At 38.0% G+C, this 25,400-nt stretch overlaps 2 protein-coding genes across 4 annotated transcripts in view; one reads left to right on the top strand and one right to left on the bottom strand.

The window, feature by feature from the left end:
* Nucleotides 1-11,266, top strand: part of HPS3 (HPS3 biogenesis of lysosomal organelles complex 2 subunit 1) — a 23,909-nt gene extending 12,643 nt beyond the window's left edge. The window contains exons 12-17 of one of the 2 annotated variants that reach the window (XM_014886122.2): nucleotides 817-1,002; nucleotides 2,169-2,357; nucleotides 2,901-3,008; nucleotides 3,373-3,579; nucleotides 4,879-4,969; nucleotides 6,153-11,266. In XM_014886122.2, coding sequence (XP_014741608.2) covers nucleotides 817-1,002; nucleotides 2,169-2,357; nucleotides 2,901-3,008; nucleotides 3,373-3,579; nucleotides 4,879-4,969; nucleotides 6,153-6,280 — 909 coding nt within the window. In that variant the 3' untranslated portion in view covers nucleotides 6,281-11,266. Of the gene's footprint in view, nucleotides 1-816; nucleotides 1,003-2,168; nucleotides 2,358-2,900; nucleotides 3,020-3,372; nucleotides 3,580-4,878; nucleotides 4,970-6,152 lie in introns of those variants that run through there. The other variant, XM_088171164.1, reaches the window with a different exon arrangement.
* On the bottom strand, nucleotides 7,022-25,400 carry CP (ceruloplasmin). 2 transcript variants are annotated; one of them, XM_088171161.1, is made up of 19 exons: nucleotides 25,143-25,400; nucleotides 23,310-23,554; nucleotides 22,175-22,387; nucleotides 21,500-21,673; nucleotides 20,686-20,940; nucleotides 19,347-19,512; nucleotides 18,240-18,379; nucleotides 17,586-17,696; nucleotides 17,288-17,499; nucleotides 16,628-16,778; nucleotides 14,827-15,039; nucleotides 14,332-14,539; nucleotides 13,034-13,173; nucleotides 12,425-12,553; nucleotides 11,753-11,859; nucleotides 10,817-11,033; nucleotides 10,061-10,200; nucleotides 9,503-9,665; nucleotides 7,022-7,222 (listed from the first exon to the last, which is right to left on the bottom strand). In XM_088171161.1, exons 1-19 carry the CDS (start codon nucleotides 25,295-25,297, stop codon nucleotides 7,194-7,196), a joined length of 3,168 nt encoding a protein of 1,055 aa, XP_088027287.1. In that variant the 5' UTR covers nucleotides 25,298-25,400; the 3' UTR covers nucleotides 7,022-7,193. The 2 variants fall into 2 exon arrangements, with proteins under 2 accessions (XP_088027287.1, XP_088027288.1); XM_088171162.1 differs by lacking the exon at nucleotides 7,022-7,222 and adding an exon at nucleotides 8,306-8,376.

Genomic DNA, 25,400 nt, shown 5'->3' with positions numbered 1-25,400 from the left:
TATTCAGCACCACCTGCTTTTGCAGCATGATCAAGTGAAATTGCTATGTTGTGAGCAAACATATACTGCATGGATGTTATTTTGAGAATAAGGTGGCTTAGGCTTCAGTGGTTTTGGTTGGATTTTCTTCCTTTCTAATCTGATCTATTAAATATGTTCTATTGCACTTCACCTGTAAAAAAGCATTTTATTTCAAAGTAGAAAAAAAGCCACTTTCAGAAAGCAAATCTGAATTTTTTCCCTTGGTCTGCCTTATATTTCTTGTGTAATTAATTTAATTTACTTAAGCATTATTTTTTCCATTGTCTTTAAAATGGGAATAATATGTTGTTGTACTTCCCTTCAAAAGCACTCACATAACTCAAAACAGCTTCTTGTTGCACAAACTGTAGCATATTTTGACCATTGTTTCAGGGGTATTTTCAAAATAAAAATCACACTTTAGGAAAGTAGTCTACTGAAATTTAGCAAAGTAGCCTCTTGAAAAGTCAGCCAGTGATTTTTCAAACCACTCTGTATATCAAATGTCTTGGATTTCTTCGTGAAATCCATTTAATGTGTTCACTAACTCCATCTTTCAGCAGCATATTACTTTCAGTGTTTAGACATCAGGCCTGTTTTTCAGGGGTTGCTGCTCCAGAACGTGGTTTGGATCTCTGTCTCTGGAGAGCTACTCTATGAATTGCAGAAGGAATTTACTTTCTTCCCTGACTACTTCCATCTAAATTTCACTGCCTGAGAAAATACTGAGTTTACTGAGTAGAATAATCTAGATATTGAGTTCTTCACCTGATTTATGTCTAATTATGTTTGTAGACAGCACTGGTTTGTGGCTTCATTGGGCAGCCACGACTCCTGCAGCAGCGCAGGGAAGGAATTGTTACGCCGACTGAGTTTGCTGTTCACCTGAAGGAGATGCAGCCTGGTTTACTGGTGGCTGCCACCGTGGCTTTACATGAGAACAGTAAAATTGAACTAGAAGAAGCAGATACCTTTTTCAAGGTTGGCCTGTGATCACGTTTTTGCTTCTATTTTTTTCATAGTGACATTGTTGTGGGAAAGAAAAGCAGCCTCAGTTGCTCCTTCACTCACGTTTCAGCATTTCTTCAGAAAGAGCAAGATGAGGGTTGGAGATATTCTAGTCATGATAGATGGTTACAGAGTCAGAAACTGGACCTTCTGAACTAAATACTGCTTAAGTAAAACTAAACAAAACAAAAAAAATCCATGAAGTTCTTTGCTTTTACTCTATCATTTGAATGGAAAATACCCTGATCTCGGAGCGCTTTCAGTGGCTTCCTAGCAATTGTGCTTCCTTAAAGCCACTGAAATGTAACAGAATTTAAATAAGTTAATTCCATAAGCTTCTTTTAAAGAATTCTTTAGAATTAAAATATACTTCTAAAGAATCAGGCTCAAATATGAAGGTGTCTAATGTTCTGATGATCTGTATAAATAAGTGAAGGAAAAGTGTGTGTCTGCAATTTATAGGAAGAAATACTAATAGTTTTCCTAGTGTCCCTGAAGTTTTCTTTCTTTCAACTGGGAATAAACAAACCTTTTTTCTTTTATCTGCAATGAATAGCAACACTTGGGTTAAAATGTGTATGTGTTGCAGTCTTTACTGTATCTGTTACTGCGAAAGACCTGTATGAAAAAGAGCAAGTCATAAAGTTCTAATTAGAACAAGAGTTGTTTTTCAAAACTATTTGGAAACCAAGTAAAAATTCTTTTTGCTGGCACAGCAGATCTTAAAACATCTTCCTCGTGGGTCCTACCCTGATACCCAGCTGAGCTACACAGCCAGTCTTATTATGTACTATAGAGACTTCTTTTGAAGACATCTACTTGTTTATTGGGATATGTAAAAATCCTCCTCATTAGCAGTCTGTAAATACTTGCTGATAGTTGTACTGACATTTCTGGCAGTGGAGTAAATCTTGAAGAAGAAATCAAATCTGTTGGTCAGAATTGATTACCTTAAAATAATTTAATGGACTTTTTACTTTGCATAGCAGTGTAATACATAGAATCAGGAACAGGGAAAAAAAGGAATAAAATTTTTGCTTCTGGTAAAAGTGAAAAACTGTTTCTCCTGTCTTTTCAAACTTTTGCTACTAATAATCACCATAGTCTAACTTGCTGTCTTCTATCGTTTTTGTTCTTAGATGTTGTGTAATAGCAGTGAAAACACTGTTCCCCAGCTCCTGATGGATTTCTGGGAAGCTCTTCTTGTAGTGTCCTCTAAGGAAGATATACTTCAGGAGCTCCTATTGAGAGTTACTTCTCAGTATGTTAGGAGAATATCAAGAAAGCAACTTCCTGATACTAAGCCATTGAAAACAACAGAAGATCTAGTAAGTTGTAAATCACACAGAGGAGGTTTTAGGCTGCAGTGTTCCTCCAGAATCTATCCAAGTATCATCCTTAATATTTTAATTCTAGACAGTTTATCTCTTAAAAGAAGCAAGACTGAAATCAAATAAGGTGGTGTGCAGTTACGAATTAGTATTTCTGTCTTTGGCCAGTCCTGCTCCTTGGGGACATTGGCAAATATATTTCCAACAGGAATCTCAGCTCTGGATAGATATAAGGGTTCAAACTAAACAATGAGAACTTGTCAGGTGGATTATTTGCAATTTTACAAAGCTAACTAAATGAGAAAACTGTGTGAATGATGAATTCTAAAGAATTATAAACAGGAAAGCTGAAATACAGAACTAAATAGAAGTTTCCCATTTATTTGTTATTGAATTGCATGAACCAGGAAAGAATGGATAGGTACCATTCTAAATTATGCTATTTGAGATTAAAATTTTCTTTACTTGCAGTGAGTTTCATACAGAACTTTCACTAATAGAAATGTTTCTTTTATTGCAACTTGATTCTGTGTTGTATAGATAAATTCCTGTAGTCATTTTGGATTTATTGTCCCATGGGTATCTTCCATAATGTCAGTGGGATGTTCATGTGACAAAGAGTACCATGAAGACATCTCAAGACTACAGGTATGAAGCAGGTATTACATCTTACTGCTTTATATCTTAGATCATTCTGCAAATGTTCATGTTTGTGTGAACAACATTCTCCAGCAGACTTTCTTCCTTCTTCCCCCCCCTAAGTTATCCAAGTCAAAATAAAAGGTCGACTGAAATTATGGAAGAAAAAACTACTGAAGAGTTCTGTTGATAACAATATTTACATTTGCATCTACTCTAAACTTGCTTTCTCAGTTCTCAGCAATATTTATTAAAGGAAGTATTATTTCAGGATTATTCCAACAAGTAAGAGCTTCTGTTCTAAGGTTATGGTTAGCATTTTTTTGCAACCTTTGTCTTAAATCCAAATAATGCTTTTTCTTCTTATCTTCAGTCTCTTTTATGTAGTCAGTCAATCAATATAGCTTCAGCTCTGCCTGTTTTGGAGCCCCTGACAGAGGCTGACAAAGTCGGCCTCACCATCCGTGTTCTCTGCAATACCCGTCTGGGCAAGTATGAGGAAGCCATTGACCAGCTTCTCAGAAGGTGTCCTGATGCACTTGTGTTCTATGCTCAGCATGAGCTGAAAGGTGACAGTCAGGTGGGCTGCTTTCAATGCAGTTATTCACTATCATTTGGAGTTTTTTCCCTAACTGAAATGCTGTACATATGGACTCTGGATGGATCACATAGCCTAGCTTTCAGACAAAGTGAATTGCTTAGCTTGTGTTCAACCTCTTCCTTGGCATTTTAATTCCTTAACTCAGTCCCCAGTAATTGTAATGGAATATTTTTTCCTCCAGTTTCTTTTGCCACTTACTCTATTCATTATAGTAAACTTAAAGCAGTCTTTTCAGATGGCAGAGTGCCTCAGAAAAGAGTTGTATGTTCTTTTTCTACTGTAAATGAAAAGCTACCTAGTTTCTCACTAACTGACGGTGTTCTAAATTGTTTGTCAGTGTTTATAATGTGAAGTCTTAGTAATAAGCTAACTGATAAGAGAATGTGGTCCTTCAAATAAAATGGCACTTAAATATGTTCTTCCTGTGTTCTAGTGACGTCTTCTGACCTAGCAATCAGAATGTTACCAGTACACTAGTGGAAAGATTATGTCCTTATGTCCCATTTTCCCATTAGGCCTCTATACAGTTTTTAGTGCTGGAACTGATTTTATTCTAATGTTCTAGGAATACAGGAGTTTATTTCCATTTCCCAGCACAGTGACTTAATTAATTGTATGCAGCTCTGCTGACCAGAGTCAGCAAAAGCGATTTCCACCAGACAGATGTACTAGAATTCTATTCAGAACCAGATTTGAGCTTTTTATTCACATCTGAAAATAGTTTCTGTGATTGTTTCCACATTAGATTAGAATGTGAGGTTGCAGTACTGAATCTAAACACGAGTGAAAGAAAATAGCTAAGTTTTAAAGGAGGAGAGAAATCCCTTTCCTTCTCACCATTCTTATCTGCAAAATTGTATACACAAAGCCCAGTTTACTACTACAGTATTTGGAATGAGACAGATCAGGTCAGGAGACAGAGCAATGATGTTCACCACTTTCCATGGAGCTGTTTTGAGAGAAAAAAAAATTCTCTGACTGCGTTGGTATTGCTAATTATATGACTTTTTTGTCTTCTAAACTTTTTTTTATAGAGGTATGAGGAACATTGCATAAAGATTTTTGAGCAGAAAAAACTTGCACTGAAGATTGAAAAACACAACATATGCAAAATCAGTGCATTTCAAAGCATGATATAAACTAATTATTGAGTTCATAATAACTGACCTGTATTTGTACACATCTGAGCTTAGTTCAGGGTATTTTTAGCAGGTCTTTCATACTCTTAATTGCAGTCCTTGTTGATTTACACTTTTGCTATGGGGTTTTGTGGATTAGGCTCTGTGGTGGAACAAGCTGCTTCCTGAACTTTGCAAGAGAACTAGACTTACTGGAAATGACTGCCCTGTTCTTATTTCATCACTCAAAGGTAAATCAGTTGATTGTAACTCAACTCCAGAAGGCTTTGTACATCAGCTAACATTCTTAATAACTGTTTGGACTAAGGACTACTGATATGATAATTTGGAAAAAAGGGGGTCTTTTTCTTCAGTTAAATCTAATGCAATTTAGCAGCCTCTCTGGTCATTAGCACAGAATTCTGCAACATAGGCAGTGTAGCCTCATAAAGATCGTGGCATTCATTTTGTATGGAAAACAGGTAAATTGTTGTAATAATGCTCTTTCTGTATAGGTCAGGAATTAGTTAAAAAATTAACACCATTAATTAAAATTAACACCATTTAAAAACCTACTAAACAGAACTAATTGTGCTTGGGTTTTTTCTAGGCTAAATGACTATATGGTTCTTAGGTAATAGACTGCTATTGATAACACAGCAGGAGAGGCTTAAGTGTACATTGATGATTAGATTATAGGCTGAAAAAACCAGTGTGCTAATACTAGAAGTAGAGAAATCCACCCTAATAATTCTGTAGTCCTATCGCTATGTGTTTGTAAGAAGTTAATAATATTGTTTATTGTGAGGGGCCAGTGTGATTGTTTTGACAAATTAGGAATATTAGATAGAGCATATATTGTTAAAAGTATGCCATTGGAATGCCTGAAAAGAACAGCATTGTGGAGTTGCACTGTGCAGCACAGGCTACCATGCTCTATCATAAAGTTCTTGTTTCTGGTGTCAGCAGTTTTTCTTTGGATTTATTTTCATGCAGTAACTGTGCTGTAATTCCTTAAGAACATAACATTACACATCTGGGTCTGAGAAGCTTCTTGCAAAGCATCCAGTTTTACAGATAGTGTTGAGTTAGGGTACTAATAAGATTTCTAGGGCTTGCTTTGCATTTCATACAGAACATGTGAAACATTAGATCAGACTTCATTAGTGTTAGTGCCATGTGTAGACCTGATGGGCCAAGACACAGGTATGGTTTTGATTGAAGTCATTATTTCAGTTTACTTTTTAGATTTCCCATAGTTGTGTTTGTACCCAAATGGCTATGTCATTCCAGTTGCAATATTTAAATAATTATTTAAATTATTTAAATTATTTAATGACTTGAATTAATAATTACATTGTTAATGATTTGGGGTTTTTTCTTTGTTCTAAACTCAAAATACCTAAACAATATTTTTTACCCTGCTCTGAGCAGAAACTTTATCAATTGTTGCAATGGAAGTGGAGCTAAGGGATTTCCTCAGTCTTCTACCAGAGGATGGAACTGCAGCATTTTTTCTGCCACATCTTCTTCACTGCAGCCAGAGGAGGCTGCTGACCTAAGACAATGACCTGTGGATCTTCTATCTACTCAGCTACAAAGAATGTGCTGCAATAAAAAAGTAAATGAAACAAGCAGTAGAACTCCTCATAAGGTACTGTGGGACTCCCTTCACATACATCTTACATCAGCTACTGAAGGAAAGCTGTTTCCTGAGGAAAAGCATCTCTTTTGAAGCTAATTCTGGTGCCAAAGCAGCTATGAAATGCAGACTCTACAGACTCTACAACTGAACATACAGTGTTCACTGAAAATAAAGTAGAAAGTCTTTAATCTTTGTTAGTTGGATCACTGACCTAGGGAGGTTCAGGCATGTGTCTAACTGTACAGGTAAAAAGTGAGTCCCTTACTCTTCCAAGTGGAATTGGGCCCAACTGACTTGATATTGCAACACAGATATTTCCTTGAATTCTAGCTTGGAAAATCAGACCCCTGCTCTGTCATCTTAGTTACATACCCAGGCAAGTGTTGTACTGAAAAAGTTTTAATTTAGCAATTTGCGAGAAAGGCTGTTAATCTGAGTGAAGCAGAAGTGGAAGATGCAGACTGTGGTCTTGCTGGTCTTTGTTTTCTTTCTTCTGTCACATCAGTCAGTAGGCAGTATTTGAAGTAGCACTAGGCTACAAATCCAGCTGAAAACTTATTTCTTCTAGGGTTTTTGGTAAGCATCTCAGGTGCTTATGCATGTGTGTATTGGTGTTTATCTGTCTTCAGAGCTGGAATTCAGTCATAATAAGCTGTCACAATGTTTGTAACTTTTTAATGAATGTAGTTTGGGGTTTTTGACAATTACCAAAAATACAATGACTCCCATGATCCCATCACCATCTAAACTGTCTAAAGGCCTCATGAGCTGACGTTGACTCTATAAAAATATTTTCACTGGAGTTGCAATGTTATTTAAACTTGTAGAAGTCAGTCAGAAGACATCATCTGTATATCATCTAAAAAACATTAACAAAAAAAAAAGATAAATCAAAAGTAGTTTAACTTACTCTCATAGCATTCCTGCTACAGGTAAAATGAATGATCTCATTTACTCTGGTAGGTATTATGCCAGTTTGGGTATAATCTTTAAAAAAGACCAAAGTGATTTAGGCTTGTTACAGAGAAGCAATTTCATTGGTACAGGTATCTTGCTTTCCCTGCCAGTCCCATACATCTTTCATTTGCCACAGATCTAACGTGAGTTGTTGGGTTATTGAAACACAACCATATCACTCTTACTGTCTTCATTTTTGACTAGCATCAGCCATGCTTTAGTGCTGCTGCTTCCATATGTCAGGAAACACTTTCTTTTTCCTTTGCCAAGGGCTGCAACAGCAAAATGATTCCACTGCAGCAGTTACTTAAGAGTTGTCAGAACTAAGCTCTTCAGTACCATAGTCACCAAATTTTGGCCTTCACTGTCTGCATTTCATCAGGCTTATTTCAGCCTAATTTTGCCTTGGAATTATTTTCATAACAGAAAAACAAATCTTTTAAATGCACTGGATAAAATATTATTTAAATACTACTTAAATACTGAATAAAATTGTAAATTAACTCAACAGAAATAATAGAAGTATTTTTTAAACTGCTCAGTTATACAATACTGTGTATCTTTTCAGTGTCAACCTATGGATAAAGTGATAATCAAATTCCTGTTTTCTGAGCAGTTACTACAGACATACCTGTCAAGTAAAATGTGACAGTATGGTGACCCATACCCCAAATTTTGCTGTTACTCCGAGTTACTTGCAAACTTTAAAAAATAGTACATTTCATTAGCTCTTCCATGTTCCTCAGCTGCTAAATAACATGCATTAGCCATCACCTAGAATGTTTCACTTGCAAGGTACTATTTTCTTTTATAGAAACATGTATTTATAAGCTGTTACATCCATTCAGCTGTCTTAGTCTGTGGTTCTTTTCTTAGACATGGCCACTGTGTGAAACCTTCCAAACGTATAGAGATGAGTGGTCCAGAAGAGAGTATTTTCCAGGAAATTAAGACCTTGGATGATCACTGTGTTAAAATGCTTTCATCATTCTTGAGTGCCTGGCATGCCTTTACACTTGAATTGATTGAATAGTCTTGGGAACAGAGACAGTTTGTCTAGAAGGGGGAAAGCAGCTTTTTGTTGCATTTCATCAAGAGAATAGTCTGTGCATGTAGCCAGCAGAGTCCAGAAGGAGCACAGAGGATCCAAGTGCCTTCTGGACGTAGTGAGTTAGATTTAAAAACAAGTTTAAGATGCACTGAAGTGTATATTTTAGTGCAGTCTAGAGAGCTAATAATAAAAAAATCTGACATACTGCTGATCCAAGTTGAAAGTCTGTTTTTACATGGCTTTACATGTATTCTTAAATTAGGCTTGTTATCGTCTGGAGGTCTGGTGCAACACACTCTGTAAATCAGTTTTCGTGTTTATAAAATAGAATTAAGTTGTGTTTCACATTCCAGTGGTTTATCAAATAGAATTAGATTTTAGTTTAACATTGCATTCTGTATTTTTAGTATAGCTATAAATGTAAAACATATAATTGTATTATAATATATACATACATCACATATTTTGAATTATTATTATTATTATTATTATTATTATTATTATTATTATTATTATTATTATTATTATTATTATTATTATTATTCATACATCACATATTTTGAACTGTTCTGTTTCTGTCAATACCTGTTATGCTCTGTCTTTCGAGTACTGGAAAATGTTGTTTTTAAAATTGTATTAACTTTTTAGAAACAAGAACTTCTGAAATTCTTCAAAATTCAAGATTTTTCACTGGGAATACTGCTAAAGCAAGGTTATAGTGTCCGTAAAGCTACAACATGCCCTTGAGAAAGTAAACACTGTTTCAATTTTTTGGTACTTCAGCTGTATGAGGATGATTAATTCAGCTGTATTTATCAGCTGTACTTGTTTTGAACAAAGATTGAGATGAAATCTGATACTACTGGCACTTTTTGGGTACAGAAATACTCTGTCTGATGAAAAATTCTTTTTAAATTAAGAAATCTGTCACTTAGATTTCATGGATGGTAAGCTGAAGTTGTCATCCAGTCCTTTAGCTACTTCATTTTCCTGAGCAGCACTGACAGAAGTATGACCAGGTGGCCTGCAATGTCTTGGCTTCTAGGCATGGAATGTTGCTGGGTGCCTGTCTGTGAGCCCCATTGTGCAGCTTCAAACGTGACAAACTTTCCTAAGCTAGATGGCTCTTACCTTCCTTTGGCAGCACAGTGTAGGTCGCTTCCATGCCTGCGTGGATGTGGTCAGTGACATGACAGTGTAACAGCCACGTTCCTGGGTTCTCTGGGGTCATTTCCACAGTTTGAGATGTCCCAGGGAACAGATCAAAGACATCTGCCCGGTAAACCCCTGTTTGCTGCAAGCGAAAAGAAGCAACAGTGAAGCTGTGTTGAGCACCCTTTCTGTGTGTCGTTTCTACTGAAGCATCACTTTACACATCCACCTCATGCTCCAGAGTTTAATAAACGAGCAACTAAGTGGAAATGAGGGAAAACTATAGCTTTTGTCTTACCATAGCCATGAAAAATTCACAACTACCTTTTTGAAGTAACTTCTGAGGTCCCTAGTGAGCAAATGTTACTGGCAGATATGCTGTGGCTCTTGTATCTTTGAGGCATAAAACCCTTATGGTCAAAGTACAAGCCCTGCCTAATATTGTAATATGGCTTTTCACCATAGATAACAGACCTTGGGTTTTGACTTACCTCTCATTCTTAACACAGCAGGAACTAAGTGAAAAAGACCTGATACCTTGTATTCAAAGCTGTGGCCATGGAAGTGTGCTGTGTGAATGTCTATCTCATTGCCCATTCCCATCAGATACCAGCTGACATTATCTCCAACATGCATAGTCAGACCATGCAAATTTCCAAACACCTTTCCATTAATGGCTAAAAAGAAGGAAAATAAGACAGAGAAAAGAAATAAGATAATGTGTATTGTTGATCTCTAATACAATACAAAATGAAAGACCTGAAAGCCAATGTCAGACAAAAGTAATGGCTTTGGGCAGTACATTATGAATGGTTGTGTTTATATTCCACATTAAACTAGAAAGAAAGACAAAATAAAGAAAATTTATTTGCTGTACACCATTGCTATTATTGCAGTTTTTAAAGAGCTGTAGAACCTCATAAAAGAGTTAGCTTGTAAAAGACACGCTTTCAGGATGCACGTAGCCTTTCCAACATATCCAAAACAGTTATTTACTGACTTTTAATCAGAACTTCAAATTTCATTTTCATTCTTTCTCTACTCAAAACTTCAACATGGGACTATACTAGGGGGTTTTGTTGTTTTGTTGTTAAGGGCTTTTTAACTTGTGAAATAAAAAGTCATTCACTGGCATTAGCAGTCTTTTCAAAAAGTTTGAGTAATGTTTTTCAGGCCTTCTGTCCTGGAACTGGAAATTCAGGGGGCTGAGAAAGTTGAATTTATATGCAGTGCTTTCAAATATATGATTTTATAGAATTCGCAGAACTCTAAGAACTAAATTGGGAAACATACCATGCATTTTATTACTTTCAAGGAATTCTTCATCCTCTTTGTCAACAAGGTGTGGGTTGGTAGAATATGTTTTAATGTTTTCATCCAAGTACCATGACTCATTTTCATCAAAAACCATGAAGAGAAGAGCAAATTGAACTTTATTTTTAGTAGGAAATGATGGCAGGTAATGTCTATGACACACAACGAGTGTGCCTATTAATCCACTGTAAGTGTCCTGAAATGACAAATGAAAACCCACATAATTGCAAAATGTAACTAAGCAGAAGTATTTTTAATGACATACATTAATCCTTCTACTATCTTCACATCTGTCAATACCTGGGAATAAGGGTAGCCAGTGTCAAATGAAATTATTTCACCACTGTTACATGCTACACAGGAATCAAGTTCAATGAAGACTGCTTCATTTTCATCTCTTGCTATAAATAAACATGTATTCCATATTAATTTATTGCTCTTTTTTCAAACTATTTTTATAATTTTGAGCTTGATTTCCATATAAAATATACTTCTTGACACTTCATTTCTATTTGTTGAGAGAAGGGCAAAAATGCATTCATTTCCATTAAAAATACTGTGTTAAGCTAATTCATGATTGGTAGAAAATGGCAGAGTTGTGTTTCACAGTTGCATTTTAGTTTTCCCACAAATGACTGATTAGATATTAAGCAAGCTATAAAGTGTTAGATTTAAGAAGGGAATGTGAGATGATTTATACCAACAGCAGGACAACCAGGAAGCAAAACCAGGAATGTCTGTATCGTTGAATTTCTACCCTGACTTTTTTGCAATTTGCCTTCAAGAAGCATTTAAATTCAGAGGTATGGTAATAGGGAAAATAACTTGGCAGAGAAAGCAGAAGAAGTTTCAAACTCATCTTTTTTGGCTATACTTCTGTTGGAGACATGAACAAAAGTGGTATCAATAATGTACCTTAACAATGTCCACTGTTGAATGGTATGCCCATGCAATACAATGTGAATCTCCTCTCTCAGGACTAGATCTCTCTGGGATTTTCCAAACATACATTTTTGTTTCACCTGAATTAAATAAGTATCAATTAATTTTTGAAGTTTTCAAGTGTGCTGACCTACAGGAGGTCATCCTGAAGCAGATATTATCTCCATTTACAGCTTGTATTTTTCTTGAAGTTCCCATTCCCATTTACTGCACTAGCTAGCTGATGGCCCCTTCTGCATATCCCTGATTCTACTTGGCCATGGTTTTGTGTGTATATGAGTGTCTGCACTGTCCAGTTCACCATACTTAATGAAGTCAATTGTATCTTTTGTAAAGATCACAGAGGAACTTGAGAAGTAATAGCATAAGCTATGATTTCCCCATGGAGCCAAATCTGTTTGCTTTTATGAAAGGTGCAGCCACATTGTGTCAAAAAATTACTGATCAGTCAAAGACTAGGATACATAGCAATAATTAGCAGGGGCATTTGAACTATAGAAATATTTGTCATAATCAGCATCAAAAATTTAAGAACTTGAGGTGAGACAAACAAAAATTATGTCTTTCCTGCTATATGGAAGCTTGCTAAAACTTACCAGAGGTCTTAATGTTACCTGCTGGAAATAAAAAAGGGTGGTTAGATACCTGGGTTAGTTACAGCAACAACAGAACTGTCTGTTTTCACCCCATGGGCATGGATAGAATAAGGTCTTGATGCCAAGTTCTTAAAAACTATTTTAATTTTATCTCCAGTATTTGACACAAGAAGTGGTCCTGTTGGAATGAAAAGAAAAATTAACTTGGTTTTACAAAACATCAGAGCAGACATAGATCCAGCTTGTTGTGTTCAAATTCACAACGTTGGCTTACAATTAAGCTGAGAACTGTAAAGAAAATGTTCAGTGTGACATGGCAACTTGAGATGTTAAATTTGGGCCTCTGTGTCTCAAGTTCTGAGCATCTACGGTGTACCTGAAGTCAGTTTGGATGTTGCTGCCCAGTTTTATGCTGACTTAGGTAGAAGTGACCTCTGATCAGGCAGCAAGCCAAAAGGCTTTTTTTTCCCCTTGTAGAGCAAGCAGTGTTATCTTGCGGGGAAAGCATGTCAATAAAAGTAGCAATTTCAAGTAGGTTTTCCACTTAGATTGAGGCAATTTTTGTGGGTAGAATTGTACTCAATATTATTAAAATAGTATCTTTTGATTTGTGTCACTGCATTTTTTGCATTTTCGAAACTGAACATGATGACTTTACCTTGAATTTCCAGGTGCTGCTCCTCCTTTGCTCTGTTTTTGAGAGTACTGAACGTCTGATCAGTGTATTCACGATATACTACCTTTTTGTACTTTGAGCCAATGAATTTGTCATTTTTATTTAAAAATGGATTTCCAGGGCTGCCAAAAGAAGAAAGAAATGCATTCCTTTGTGTGTTTTAGAGTATCTTTTGCAGGTATGTCAGTTAACTATCAAGCAAGAATCCGGCTCAGTGAAAAAGTAATCATCTCATAAACTGCTAGTATCTTCAACATGAAAACATTCTTGTTAAGATGGAAGGTTCCTCTTTAGAAGGTTAAAAAACCCACTATAAATAGATCAAGTCTGTATGGTACTTGAAAAAACTCTGAGTGCTTGGCCTGGCAAATGCTTCAAATTGCAAGAAAACACACTGCAACTCGCATAGTGAAAAATAGAGCCTTTGGCAGCTTGTGTACATCTGAAATGAAGCCTAAAACTTGTAAAGCTTAGGTGCCTTGCTGACATTAAATGGCAGGGATTCTCTGCTGAGATCGTGAGGGCTGGACACATTATGGGGGGAAAAAGTCTGGAAACAGCATAGTCCGTATTACTTGTGCCTAGAAATAGATCAGAGTCCACTGGTATACAGGACAAGGAAATGTACTATCAAACTGAGGAAAAAGAAGAAAATACGATTTAAGTTAATAACAAAATACAGTTACAATCGGCTACTCAAGTCATTCAGGTGAAACAGAGAAATTCATCATTCTTATTTAGCCTTTTCTGCTAATTGGCATGAATTATTTGATCCAGTCAGTTTTCTCTCAGTGAGATTCAAATACTGGAAATAGAACACCAAGACAATAAGCTTAATGGTAAGTGGATTCAATCATGGACGTATCTTGTGTAAACTCATGAAACAGAGGAGTCAAAAGGAACCTTACTCAGACTACAAATAACCATGAGACAAAGACCTTGTTTATCAGGACATAGTCATCATAGTCATCATAATGACAATTAACAATTTAAGCTTTCCACATCAAGGACTGCCAACATCAGTAAATAATAAATGCACGTGCATGATCCAGAATCCATTAAAATCTACACCTGTCCCACAGCAGATCTGTGCTGGACTATTTCTCAAACATTGTTACATGGCAGCACTGCTGAGAAGGACAAATTCAAGTGAGCCCAAAAAAGATAAGTGAAAAGGAAGTGTGTCTAGAAATGTCTGGAAGAGGAAAATGTTCAGAGAAGAAGTGAGTTGATCCTTTGCTTTTTTCCCATTTTTTCCCCCTGTGTATATTCCAAAGTACCTTTCCTCATTGTATTGATGCCGCTCAAATTCCCATGTCCTGTTAGGAGAATAGTCCCATTCAACTTCCACTGCAGCAATATAGTAAATCTTCTCATGCAAATACACAGATAAATCTGCATTCCACCCGTGGCATTTTTTCACTTTGTAGTTCTGTTTCATGCCCCCAGTGTAGTGGTCTGTTGTCAAGCAGGACACTTCAAAAACTCCTAGGGGGTCATATAAGAAACAAAGACTTGAGAAGACTGAGACACAGGTTATTGCTCATATAAGGCCCAAAATCTTTGTGCAGTATGGCTACTTGTAGGAATAAAATTCAGCATACAGAGGAGCTAGAAAAACCAAGCATTAAGAACACGTCCTTACAGTTTGCTGCCGTTCAAACAGCTGTAATCAGTTTTAGTGTATCAGCTACTTAAAGCTGGTGTCTATGCACCAAACATTCATAGGTAACAGTTTCTGCATTAGTAACAGGATTTTAAAATAAGACATTTACCTTCAGAATCTGGCTTCATAACAGCTGTAAGAACTGTGTGTGGAAACAGATTTGCTGTATCCCTTCTTGTTCCTTTAGTTACAAATGTGTTTTCTGAGAAGTATATCCCATGGACATCAACTTCTGAACCCAAGCCCATCAAATGCCAGGAAACAACACTTCCTTTACACATCTCAAGACCAGGCTGATTTCCATACATATAACCATTAATGGCTGTAGGAGATTTGAGAAAGCAAAATCTACCTTGATTAATATATTACTTAATTCTGCACTAGAGATTAATTAGTAAACACTTCAGATGTAATGTCATGCCTTAGACTGACAGAAATATCAAGAATAAAATACTTTATCACATCAACAAAACTAAAGAATCAATTCAAGCAAAACAACTTTCAAGCGCCAGTGTTTAAAAATAATTTCTAACTGTTTCCCTTTTTCAGTGTCTACAGCACATATTGTTGCCTTGGCCAGCTGGAAGTTTCCCTGCTTTCTACTTGTCACGTATATAGGATACATAAAGGATCCCTTTTTATACCCTGCAATACACTCCAGCCACATAGTGGAGGCAATTGGAAGGGTTTTTTAGTTTGAGTTACTAACTCAAACTAATTCCTAGATATTCCTTTACAAAACTTTCAAATCCTGGTCATCTCGGGTACCACTGAATGCTCAGCACCAAGAGTCTGTAAACAGGAATGGCCTTGAGGGGAAAATTTTTCAAAATGCACAAACATATGCTGGAAGATTAGGACTTACTGGCAGAGCCTGAGGGTAAAAACATCTTTTTCACGTGAAACTTGAAAAACATTTCTGCAGTACTAAAACACAATCAGTGTGAAACTCAGTTCTGCCCTACTAAAGAAGCAAAGAGCCATTCTGAAGCAAAGTCCAGCTGGCAGGTCAAGGGATCCCTGCCCTCTGCTCAGCACTGCTGAGGCCACACCTGCAGGGCTGTTCTGGGCTCCCCAGCACGGAAATCAGGAACATGCTGGAGAGAGGGCAACAAAGAGTCACAAGGATGATGAAGGGACAAGGAAGCATCTCTCCTAGGAGGAAAAGCTGAGGGAGCTGTGATGACCCTTCAGCCTGAAGAAGGGACACCTTGGGGGATCTCACCCACCTGTACAAACGTCTTCAGGGACAGTGCCAAGGGGACGTGGCCAGGCTGTCCCCAGTGACAGGGACAGAAGCCCAACTGACACTAGCAGACTCCAGCTGACACACAGGAGGTTCCCATCAGGAAACACAGCTACTGTGAGGCTGACCAAGTACTGGCAGAGGCTGCCCGGAGACACGCTGGAGTCTCTGTCCTCGAAGGTAATTGGAAGTCATCAGGACTGGTCTTGGGCAAGTGGCTCTGGCTGGCCCTACTTGGGCAAGCAGTTGGGCCAGGTGATCTCCAGAGGTCCTGTCCAACCTCAAGTTCTCTGTAACTTTGTAAAAAACCTCCTTTCAGCTACATCATGTGCAAAGCATAGGTCAGCTTTGCCTTGCTGCCTGGTTGCACTCAGAGTGGTTGCACACAGGCTAAAGATCTAATTCCTCCTTCTATCTGCTCAAAGTGGTACATAACTATGCTAAATCCTCAACTGCCCTGCAAGACACTGAACAGCTGGCATTATATTTTGAGCTACCACATTTAGTTGAAACTGAATTGCACTGAAATGTTTTGGGTTTTTTTCCCAGTGAAAAGGAATTAAATGTCTCTGCACTCTACAGCTTTCCTGCCTCAAACATGAAACCATGAAAGTAAAGAGCTTATTGTAGAAATTAATATTTAGCTACCAAATAATTTTCTTACAGTGCATTTTGTTAGACTCTCGGAAGTCTTCATCATCTTTGTCAATTTTATCAGGACTTAGTGTAAACATCAAAATATTATCATCCAAATACCAGCTCAGATTCTCATCAAATACTGTGGCAAGTAGAAAAAACTCCATGTTCACATTTTTCTGTTGAGAAGAAATAGTAGAAGAGAAAATAGAAATGAGTGAACAGAAAATGACAGGGGTGAAAAAATCCAATGTTCATAATAATTTATGAGTACAAGTCACAAAACAGAGTAAATGCATGTATTGATACTTCACTGTGATAATCTCAAAGCTCGGTAGTTGCTGTATCTGGTAACTAAGTATCTACTGCTAATGCTCTTTCTACCAGCAGAGAACACCTCTGGAAGTGAGTTTGCATTTGGTTTTTTTAAATCTCTACATTTTCCTAGAGATTTTCATCATAGCTGATACTTAAATGCCAGCAGCGGTTCGTGACAATGATGTTTTCACATTGCAGTGGCAGTCTATCTGGAGTCAGACTGAAAACCAACCCCCCTTTCTTCATGTTGTTTATTCCCCTTAGGACACGGGTGAAACTATGATGTGGAGAGGCGGTGGTGCAGTCTGGGAGGAGAAAGCAGGTTCAGCTGTGATGATGCAAATGTTTCCATTTTTCTTCTTTGACTGACCTGTTTCCCAGAAGGGAGCAGAGCTCCTTTCCTGCACACTAGGAGAGGACCCACAAGGCCAGAACTGGTGTCTCTGACTGCATCCACAGCTGAGTAATAAAGCCAGGTTAAACAGTCTGGGTCTTGCTCTGTGGGACCCACATCTTCTGGCACATCCCATTCATAGGTGAACGTGGTGCCGGGACTCACGCGGGAGGCTGGCGATTCGGTACCTGCCATGGAATCAGCACGGGGAATGAAGGCAAGGGCAGCTTTGTTTCGTGTCTCCCGTCCCCGCGGGCAGCAGCTCAGGGCTCACCTCGGCCGCTGCGGAAGCGAACTCCGTGCGGCTGCACGCTGAACGGGCGGCCGGCCTTGTTCCGGAACGCCACCCGGACGCGCTCGCCCACCTCAGCCTTGATCACGGGTCCTGCAGAAGGGTGCATGCTCTAAGTACAGGATATTTCCAGTAAATGGTGTACAGGCCAGCACGAACTTACGGCGTTCGGTGGCTGGCTGCTTTTTCCCTTGCACGAGGAAAGCCCCTGGGCTGGTGTGGCCTCAGACCAGGTCCTTGGCCTGAATCACACAACAGCCCAGCAGCAACAAATCCCAGTTCACATGGAGGCCCAGTGACTTTCAGGACAATTTCCCCTTTTGGAAAAGGATTTATAGACATTAGCACCAGCCCACTCCAGGAGCAGCAACGTTATCAATAGGACTAGAGCTGCCTAAACTTGTAACTAAGAGCCTGACCTTGGGAGGCCATGCCATGCTCCTACAGGGAAGCTGGGTACCATGACAGTGTTGAGTTCAAGAGCTTCTTTACACCGTGGGGGCAACTCCAGCAACTGCTGGAGGCAGGGAGAGCTAAGGGCTTCTCCTTGGAGGTGGGGGCACTGCTCACTAACCAGCGGAAATTACTCTTTACTCTCATAAATCTTTGACATGGAAAAATTGTAGACTCTCTTACCTAAGAGTCCAAGATGTGCTTCCTCTGGAAGCCTTTTTTTATGTTCAGTGAAAGAGCCATCTGTGTATTCTTTGTAAACTGCTTTTTTGTAAGAGCCACCAATTCTTGTCTCACTTTGTTCAAAAAAGATGTGAGATTCGCTGTGTAAAAGAAATCACAATAGATGCAAACACTTCAAGTCAAAATGCTCAAGTGTATGAAGTAAGTCGGACCTCAGCGCTGTTTTCTGAGGTATGACATGCTGAGTTTGTCTTTTGGGTTTCTTTTCAGGGTATGGTCATACACTTATATGCAGTCCCGTAGAAGATGTGCAGGAATCCATTATCCTTTACTAACTTCTCATTAAGAAAAAGCCACTGTCCTGTGCTGCCCTTAAAAAGCCAGTATGCTTAGGAGACTGATTAACAATGATTTCTAGTCAAAATTTCATAACCTTGAGTTTACTCTTCTTCTAATTAGAAGTTATAAAAATTCAACAGGAGCAGATACAAGCACCAAGAATATGTAAAATCTATATACAAAGTGAGAAGATGCAGTGTACACTTCTACTCTCTAAGAAAGAACCTTTCAGTGTTTTCCAAGAACTATGCAAACAATGAACTGTGCCTCGTTGCTTATGGAAGAGGTAAGTATGCTTTAACTTAGAGATGAAAAACTTGAGGAATCAATGTATTCAGTGAATTGAATACAGATCTTCAATATGCAAACACAGTGCAAAGGGCAAAACTATCTCATGCAAGTTGTTTCCTAGATGAGAATCTGTTAGCATGAGTTTCATCATCTGAGGCAATGGTCATGAACTCTTCTTTGCTCCCTAACTCAGAATAATCAACTGTCTTGAATAATCAGGAGTCACAGCCTACATAAGACATAATAATTAATCCCAGTGAATTTACTAATATAGCATCAGAATTTAAGGTATGATTGCAAGGAAAAACTATTGACCTAATTTGGTCTAATATTTTTTCTAGCACTAATATTTAAGCACAGGTGAGGACAATGAACAATTCTGCTTAAAAGTCAGTTGTACCATATGACTTACTTTATTTAGCATACTTAAATCAATTTTTCTTGGAAAATAAAAATTATTTAATTAAAGGCATTTACCTATCAACGATTAATTCTTGTCCTGTAAAATGGTTCACTGCAGATGGGCCATAATTCCAGATTATCTCTTCAGCAGCAATGAAGTACTGTCTTATCTTTGTACTCTCCTTGTGACCTGGTGTGGATTTCTTACAATCTTCTACTTTAAAAAGGGCCTGCATACCACCTGGGAAAAAAATATAGAGAAACCTAGGGACTTTCCCTGCATCCAACAGCTCTTCTGTTCCCTGGACAATTCCCACACCAATGGATATGCAAATCATAAAGTGGGAGATAAATGCTATAAAAGGAGGCATGCCAGCTGAGCTAGGATATAGAAACACAGCTGTGGTATCTACAGATGGCAGAGAGGTGTGGTAAAGGGCATTCTGCTTGTGAAGCTGCCACTGACATAGCAGGGAAGATTAGGGTGGAGTGGCACAGTGCTGTCAGTGAGCAATCCAGCCAAAGTGAGATGTTAACAGATTTACCATCCTCAATCTAAATATAATCAACAGCTTACTTGTGGAAGTCGCAAGTCTGCATCCTAAGGGAAGCATTAGCAAATCTTCTCGCTGGAGATACAAATACTATAGTGAAGAGAACCCTTTTACAGCTATAAATCAGACCAATTTGTAGGATTTAAGTCTTGGCCAGCATGCCTCAGCCATATCAGGATGCTGCTTGATCTGATAAAGCTTGGAACCTCTGTGTAGTTGAATCTGTAGATTACACACTTCTTTTTATTTCAGAGTTTTCAAATCTTGGAGAATGATTTTCAGTTTTCTGTTTTTTCCCACTTCTGTGATAAATTACTTCTCTCACTTACAGGGAAATAGCTCATTCAAAAACATGGAATCAGCTTCTAAGTCTTTAATATGGCTATTAAAACTGAAAATACCGGATAATGCAGGGAAGAGGAAAGAACATCTCTGCTTATTCATGAATGCACTTCCCAGAACATGTATTTGTCAGCAGGCAGGTTAGCCTGCCTGTCCTGTACCCCTTGTCAAACATGGCATGAGCTCCAACTTTGTTGGCAAAAAAAAATTGTTGTTAGTTACCTCCAGCAGGAGGCAAACATCATGCTAGTTTCTTGCCTAGAGGTGAGGCTAGCAAAAATGCAGCTGTGCTAATTCCTGCCAGCTGAAGATGATCAGAGAAAAGAATCCCTTGATTCCCATGACTACAGGCTCAAACCCATCTAATGCACTTGTAGGCATTTCAATGACTCTGAGAGTTTTGTTACCCAGAGGAGAATATTGCCTGGTATATCACCAGGTCAAGAGCCCTGGAAAAGTGACTCAGTAGGCTCTTAGCTCCAGCTAAAACAATTCTGATCACTGAAACTTTACTGTACCTTCAATATGGTCATTGACTTGGCAGCTGAGCATCCATTCCCCGAGGCTCCCTGGTACCATGACAGCATCAATGAATGTGGCTGGGAAGAGGCTGATGGTGTCAACTCGATGATGCCTTTCTATTAAGGTCTGTCCTTGAAAGTAGGCTGAATGGATATCAGCTTCATTACCCATGCCAAAAAGATGCCATTTTATCTTATCTTCCACACACATTGTGAGGTTTGGGAGGTATCCATACATGAACCCATTGATTGCTAAAATAAATGTTGTTTATTACAGTTAACTTCACAGACCATAGGATATTTTCTTCAAATGCAGGTATCATACAACCATTGCTCTATTCTTCAAAATAGAAAGAGCTTTGAAAGAAAGCTCCACACCTTTGAAAATCACTGCCAGTATCAGACACATGCTTCCTTGACATAGCCATGATTCTGGAACACAAGCCAGAGCTAGAGGTATCTCATTTGTTTACAGTAACTGTTTTTCTAAACTGTGAAATTATAGTACAGAGTTCAAGACTAAGAAACAGAACAAAATAATACAACTCTGTTTAGAATGCCTGGGAAAATTACACTGGCAAAGAGCTTCTTGGCCTCTAAGAATTTTACATAACTCCAAAGGTTTAATTGTACAATACTTGCCATCATTTTTTACTTAATTTTTTTTTTTTAATAATTTGTCTTAATCCTCTAAGAAAAAGCCCTTATTTTTAAAAGAATAAATCTACAATTTATCTTTAAAAGAGACAAGACAGAAAAATATTACTTCACAATATCAGTGACAAGTAACATTAATATAATATTCTCTCACAGTGCATTTTATTGCTTTCCTGGAAGTCCTCATCATCTTTGTCCACTTTGGAAGGCTCAAAACAGTATGTTCTGATATTGTCCTCTAGATACCAACTGAGATTTTCATCCACCACAGAAAACATAAGGATAAATTCAGCATCAAAGTGTTGACCACTGTCCTTAGTCATTGTATCTGAAAAATAAAGCAGTATATTCAAAATCTTTGGTAACAAATTTTTTGGGATCAGTTTTAATTCTAGTGTCAGTAGGGCTGGACCCTGTTTGAATGTTTTGACACTTTCCTTGAGCATGACTGTATACATAAACTTGCAGATACACTTAGGAAACAAAAATCCCTTTTGATAGATTCTATAAAATTACAGAGAATAAATATTGCATGTTAACCTCTTTCTTATATTAGTACTTACAATTCCTTTCACATGGCTAGCATAGCTCATCTCACTCATATAGATTTGTGAATAAAGCATTCTGCAAATTATATTCACTCTCATACACAAAATCAAACTACTTCTCACAGTATTGAAGGCAGCTGATTGAGAAGACCAAAAGCAGTTATTTCAAAATCAGTTGTAATCTTCCCTTCCACGAAGTTATTTCACTGATATTTATCAATGATAATTATCAATCACATTGCATATGTATTTATTTGCTCGCTTATTAATTTATGGTTTACCTTTCCTGCAAATTATTAGAGGCCCAACAAGCCCTGAGGCAACATCTCTTGGAGCATCTATGTGGGAGTGGTAAGCCCTGGTTATGCAGTCTGCATCTGCTTCAGCTGGACCTTGATCTTCTGTCACATCCCAAGTGTAAGTGTACTGGCCTCCAGGCTCCACAGCATCATCTCGCTTCTGCAAATCTTTGGTGGTGTCAGGATAAAAAGCACCTGAAGGATTCCACACAGCCAGCATGAGCACAACACATCCACAGCAGCTGTCAGGATAGCACCTGCCATGCTGAAAGCTGACTACATGCTGCAGTAAAATGAACTAAACATTTGAATACAGGTTACAAACCACAACTTTTAAATCCGATGGTTAGATGTTTTCTTTCTCTTTAGGAATCTTTTAATTTGCTTTTGAAGTCCATAAGAGTACTTCGATTAATGGCCCATTAATGTTAGTCCTTAATTTATTCAGAGACGACTATGTACTTCTTGTAAAAACATAACAATTCAAATATTTGAAAAACATTTGTTAAATATTGATCTTCGAAACTGTTCTAAAAAATTGCATATGCCCTGAAGGAATATAGGTGTTTCTGGAATGAGAGCAACAGGAAAAAATTCCGAAAAATGTACTGCTGTGTAATGTTCTGATCTGACAGAGTGTGTCTCTATCAAGGCACATACCAGTTGTAATGAAAACTAATTACTAAGCAGTATCTGTTACTCCATTTTAAGAAACTCTTGTGTATCTTGTATACCATATACATAAATTTAGTGTTAAGAATTTGGAACAGTACATTATTACTATTAGCAATGTCTTCCTCACAGCATCAAATTTTTATTAAATCCTCCATAACTGAATCTCTTATATACTTTTTAACCCTTATTTGGGTTGAAACACGAAAACTCTTATTTCGGGTAAAATGTTGATCTAAAATTGCCTACTTCACAAATTCCACATTTGGCTATGTATTTCACTATTGAAAAAGTGTCAAACTTAGCTCGTATTTTAAATTGATCACGTCCTAATTGAAATCTCTTTTTACTTGACCATTCTTCTCTCTGATGGAAGAATACCTCTTGCACTCAGAGGAATGATTAACTTTTGATAAATGCTGGCACAGAATGGAATCAAGCTTACCTTCATTTTCCTTTGTGTATCTTACACCATGTGGATGCAGAGTGTAGTTTCTGGAAGCAAAGTTTTTCAAGTGAATAGTAATGGAATCTCCAATTTCTGCCTTAATTATAGGACCTAAAAAACCCAGCCAGGAAGGTTTGTCAACTATCACATCATATAAATGATTGGTATACTGAACGTAGACAGCCTTTTTGTAGGTGCTTCCTATCCTCTGTGGTCCTCTTTTCAGAAAGACCTCAGCCTGCCTGTAAAGAAAATACACAAATGCATCTGTCATGTGGTTTTTAATTAATAGACTCAGATAAAGACCAGGCCTCTGCAGCACTGTACACAGCTACATGCAAGCCTTGTGGTGAAAAAAGTTAGTACTTCCTCAAAACGCAAAGCATTTTCTATGAGGTGGAGTATTGTTTGAGCATATGAGGAAGGAACTGTAAGTACCTTGGCAAGTGCAGTCTGAAGTGTAATTAAAATGCCAGTCCAAAGCTCCACTTGGGGAGCAAAGGCTCAGTTACTCTAATTCTGAGTGCATGAGGCTTTTGAGATGCAGCCTAAATTAAACATGTATGGGATGGCTCTTTTTGGTCCATTTAAACAGCTACCATTTAGCTGTAGAATATTCCATCTGCACTGTGCTTTTCCCTGTCCCTATAAACATCAATCTCCATACAAGCACAGCCTCAGAAAGCATCCAGGAAGAGAAGGGGAATCAGAGAAGCTGTTATTGAAAAGTGCAATACAGGGGACTGGCTCCATTGCAGCCATGCAACCACTGAAAACCTGAAATTAGTGTAGCATGCTGGAGTTCACCACAGACCTGAGAAAAGCAGTGAAAGTGCAGTGAACACAGTGGTTTGTTGTGTTATAACACAGCTCTGAAATTCTCAGACACGATGCTCTGTTTCCACCCCCAATCAGAATTACTAGCCTCCTGAATCCCTGTCTTACAGCTCATGAAGTTTGTGAGCTGAAAAAATAAAAAGCTGACTGCTTCATCTCATACCCAGTCAAGTGGCAGGTTATGGCTGAAGCTGTCACTAAAGAAAACAGGCCACAGGAAATCTTGCAATCCCTCATCCGCAGACTAAATAAGAACTGCCTTTTTGTGATTTTTCTAATTTCTGTTTTCTCTCATCATTGTTTTTTCTTTTATATAGTCCTATTTAATTTTAAAGGCGCTGAAAAAAAAGAGAAGAAAAGAACAGTTTTTCTCTCTCATATATTTTTCTGATGCCTTTTATATCTGGGTTTTCTTTATTGATTATTTAGATCTCCAGGGCACTTCCCTCTTCCTCACCCTCCATATCTCCAGCATTCTTACTGCTCTCACTCTGCACAGGACCCTCTTTGCCTTGTAACCAGCAGCCCAGCCCCTCCACTGTGGGTGGAAGTACCTAGCTGTGCTTCTGCCCCAGTCAAAACCATCCCTGACAACAATGAATGACTAAAAAGGAAACCTGTGCCAGGTGGGAAAGTTTTAAATTCATCAAGATTCCGTATTTAAAAACAAAACTAATCTCTTCAGCACTAACACCTTAGACATTCAAAATTAAACACCATTAGATCCTCAGGGTCTTATCCTAATCTCTACTTAGTAAATATTTCATTATAACAAATTCACACTCTACTGCATATTCCAATGCTTTGAATTAGCAGAACATTGGAATGCAATTCTCAAGCAAGCCAGGAAAAATATCAAAATTCCCTAATATATCTGACAGAAAATCCACTGACACCAACAAGAGTCATTTCACTGCCTTCACCAGGTTTTCAGTACAGCCCTGGTGTCTAAGTTGTAAAATAAAACTCAACCAGTGAAACTGCTTTACTTACTCTTCTTCTGCAAAAAGCTGCCCAGAGATGGCGTTGGCATTGCCAGGTGCATAGTTCCAGACAGTCTCTGTAATGCCAATGTAGTACTCCCGGTTCATTGCCCCAGCTTGGCAACAGCAAGAAACCAGCAAGAAGCTTAGGAGAAATAACTTCATTTTGCATTCATGGGCCTTGTGGAAAACATGAAATAAAAACAGAGGACGGGTACATGCAATTTCCTTTTATATGTTCCTATCTCTCCTATTCCCCACATCCTTA

Source organism: Sturnus vulgaris, chromosome 10 (genome assembly GCF_052056855.1).
Source record: "Sturnus vulgaris isolate bStuVul1 chromosome 10, bStuVul1.hap1, whole genome shotgun sequence".
Lineage (NCBI taxonomy): Eukaryota > Metazoa > Chordata > Aves > Passeriformes > Sturnidae > Sturnus > Sturnus vulgaris.
Note: the sequence above shows the minus strand (reverse complement) of the source record. Positions and strands in the feature narration are given on the sequence as shown.